A 2,500-nucleotide genomic window follows, 5' to 3' on the forward strand; every position below is an offset into this window, starting at 1 on the left:
TAAAGGATTACCTCTCGAGCGCGCTATCTTTAATCAACTCTCCTCCCATCTCCACCACAACAACCTTCTGGACCCTCACCAGTCTGGTTTCAAGGCCACTCAACTGAGACTGTCCTCCTTGCTGTCTCTGAGCAGCTTCACACTGCTACAGCCGCCTCTCTCTCCTCTGTCCTCATCCTTCTAGACCTCTCTGCTGCATTTGACCCAGTGAACCACCAGATCCTTATTCCCCCCCCCTCAGGACCTGGGAGTCTCAGGCTCTGCTCTCTCCCTGCTCTCATCCTACCTCAACGGCCGCACTACCAGGTAACTTGGAGAGGATCTGTGTCAGAACCTTGTCCTCTCACTACTGGGGTCCCTCAAGGTTCCGTCCTGGGTCCCCTCCTCTTCTCTCTGTACACCAACTCTGTCATTCACTCACATGGCTTTTCCTACCACAGCTACGCTGATGACACCCAACTAATCCTCTCTTTCTCCCAATCTGAAACACAGGCAGCAGCAGGAATCTCTGTCTGACTGACATCTCTCAGTGGATGTTTGCACACCACCTGAAACTTAACCTTGACAAGACTGAACTACTTTTCCTTCCAGGGAAAGACTCTCCCACCCACGACCTGACTATTAACTTTGACAACTCTGTGTTAGCCCCCCCCCGGACCTGTAGGAACCTGGGTGTGACACTCGACAGTCAACTCTCCCTCACTGCCAACATTACTGTAACAACACGTTCCTGTAGATTCATGCTGCACAACATCAGGAGAATACGCCCCCTTCTCACTCAGAAGGCGGTGCAGGTTCTGGTCCAGGCCCTGGTCCAGGCTCTGGTACAGGTTCTGGTCCAGGTTGTGGTCCAGGTTCTGGTACAGGTTCTGGTCCAGGCCCTGGTCATCTCATGCCTAGACTACTGCCCCCCCCTCCTGGCAGGTCTACCTGCTGCTGCCCTCCGACCTCTGCAGCTCATCCAGGAAGCAGCAGCTCCACTGGTCTTTAACCTGAGTTCACTCACACCACTCCGCTCCTTCACTGGTTACCAGTAGCTGCCCTCATCCGTTTCCAAACACTAGTACTTGGTACCGTGCTGCGAATGGATCGGGTCCAGTCTACATCCAGGACATGGTCAAACGTTACACCCCAGCCCGTTCACTCCGCTCTGCTTCGGCCAATCAGCTTGTTGCTCCCTCACTATGAGCTAAACACTCAACAACATCACGACTGTTTCCTGTCCTGGCTCCTAAACGGTGGAACCAGCTCCACATGGACATCAGGACAGCAGAAGGTTTACACATCTTCCGGCGCAAACTAAAAACACACCTCTTCAGACTATACCTTGAATAACATTTTTAAAACTAACAATTTAGTAGCACTTAAAATGTCACTTACTTAAAGCACTTTGTAGTTTTGCTCTATTGAAGAACTTGTACTTTCTTTATTCTTGTTGTTCTGGTTTGTTCCTCATGGTTGATGCACTTATTGTGAGTCGCTTTGGATAAAAGCGTCAGCTCAATGAAATGTAATGTAATGTAATCTTATCTTGTCTTATCTTATCTTACCGCCTCTTATCTTATTTTCTTTTAATTCTTCTAACATTAAATACACTTTTTCTAGTGTAAACAATCACTCACCATTTTACAACTTAAGCATCTGTTATTAATTGAAAAGGTTTTGGAGTAAAACAAGTTCAAATTTTCCAAAGAAGTTATGTGTCAAGAACGTCTGATAAACTGAATATTTGTGTGTTGACCTCGGCAGCTTGTTGGTCCTGAACTGACAGGTGTAGTAGCACAGTGGGGGGTTGGGGACATCCTGGGAAAGAGGGTTGGGGAGGGACGACCAGGACAGAACCTGCTCAGACCAGGAAATGTTTGGGGAGTTGACCACCTGCGGGAGAAAACAGGTGACAAACAGGTGAGGATACTGATTTGTGTTTGGACAGCGGTGGAGGACGAGGTGTTGTACCTGCAGAGGGACTCTCAGACTGATCTCCTCGGCGTAATAAGAGAGGACGCTCCATGGAGCGCTGAGGAGGACGAAACAAATCCTTATCTTTGTCTGAAGGACTATCTTCTGCAGAGACAAACAGGAACTGATTCAATCATCTCTGTCCAACAGAGACAGGTTTTCTAGATCAGTTGATGACTCTTCATTCTCCTCTGTGGAGTCCCACAAGGTTCAATACTGGGTCCACTCCCTTTCTCTGTTTATATGGCTCTCATACAGTAAATTAATATGTTTCTTATCAAGGTTACACAGACAAAACTTCACATCACTACCACCATAAGAACTGATAGACGTATGTGACCGTGTGAAAATAATCAGTTTTATTGTGCTGCCCCCTGCAGTCTCCTGCAGACATGTTTAATTGCACAGCTGGGTCAGTTTAACGTTAATGTGTTCATGTTGTGCAGAATCACCAGAAAGATGATTGATAAAAATTCAACAAAAATGTGTACGGACACAGAGGCTGAAATGAAATGAGTCCATGACTCTCTGTCTACGTCAC

The 2,500-nt window shown here is 47.2% G+C and overlaps 1 protein-coding gene across 1 annotated transcript in view; it reads right to left on the bottom strand.

The window, feature by feature from the left end:
• ano7 (anoctamin 7) overlaps positions 1-2,500 on the bottom strand; it is a 48,285-nt gene that overhangs the window by 10,676 nt on the left and 35,109 nt on the right. The window contains exons 6-7 of the mRNA XM_034603572.1: positions 1,957-2,064; positions 1,742-1,878 (exon numbers count right to left, since the gene is read on the bottom strand). Coding sequence (XP_034459463.1) covers positions 1,742-1,878; positions 1,957-2,064 — 245 coding nt within the window. The remainder of the gene's footprint in view (positions 1-1,741; positions 1,879-1,956; positions 2,065-2,500) is intronic.

Source organism: Hippoglossus hippoglossus, chromosome 13 (genome assembly GCF_009819705.1).
Source record: "Hippoglossus hippoglossus isolate fHipHip1 chromosome 13, fHipHip1.pri, whole genome shotgun sequence".
In the NCBI taxonomy this organism is placed as follows: Eukaryota; Metazoa; Chordata; class Actinopteri; order Pleuronectiformes; family Pleuronectidae; genus Hippoglossus; species Hippoglossus hippoglossus.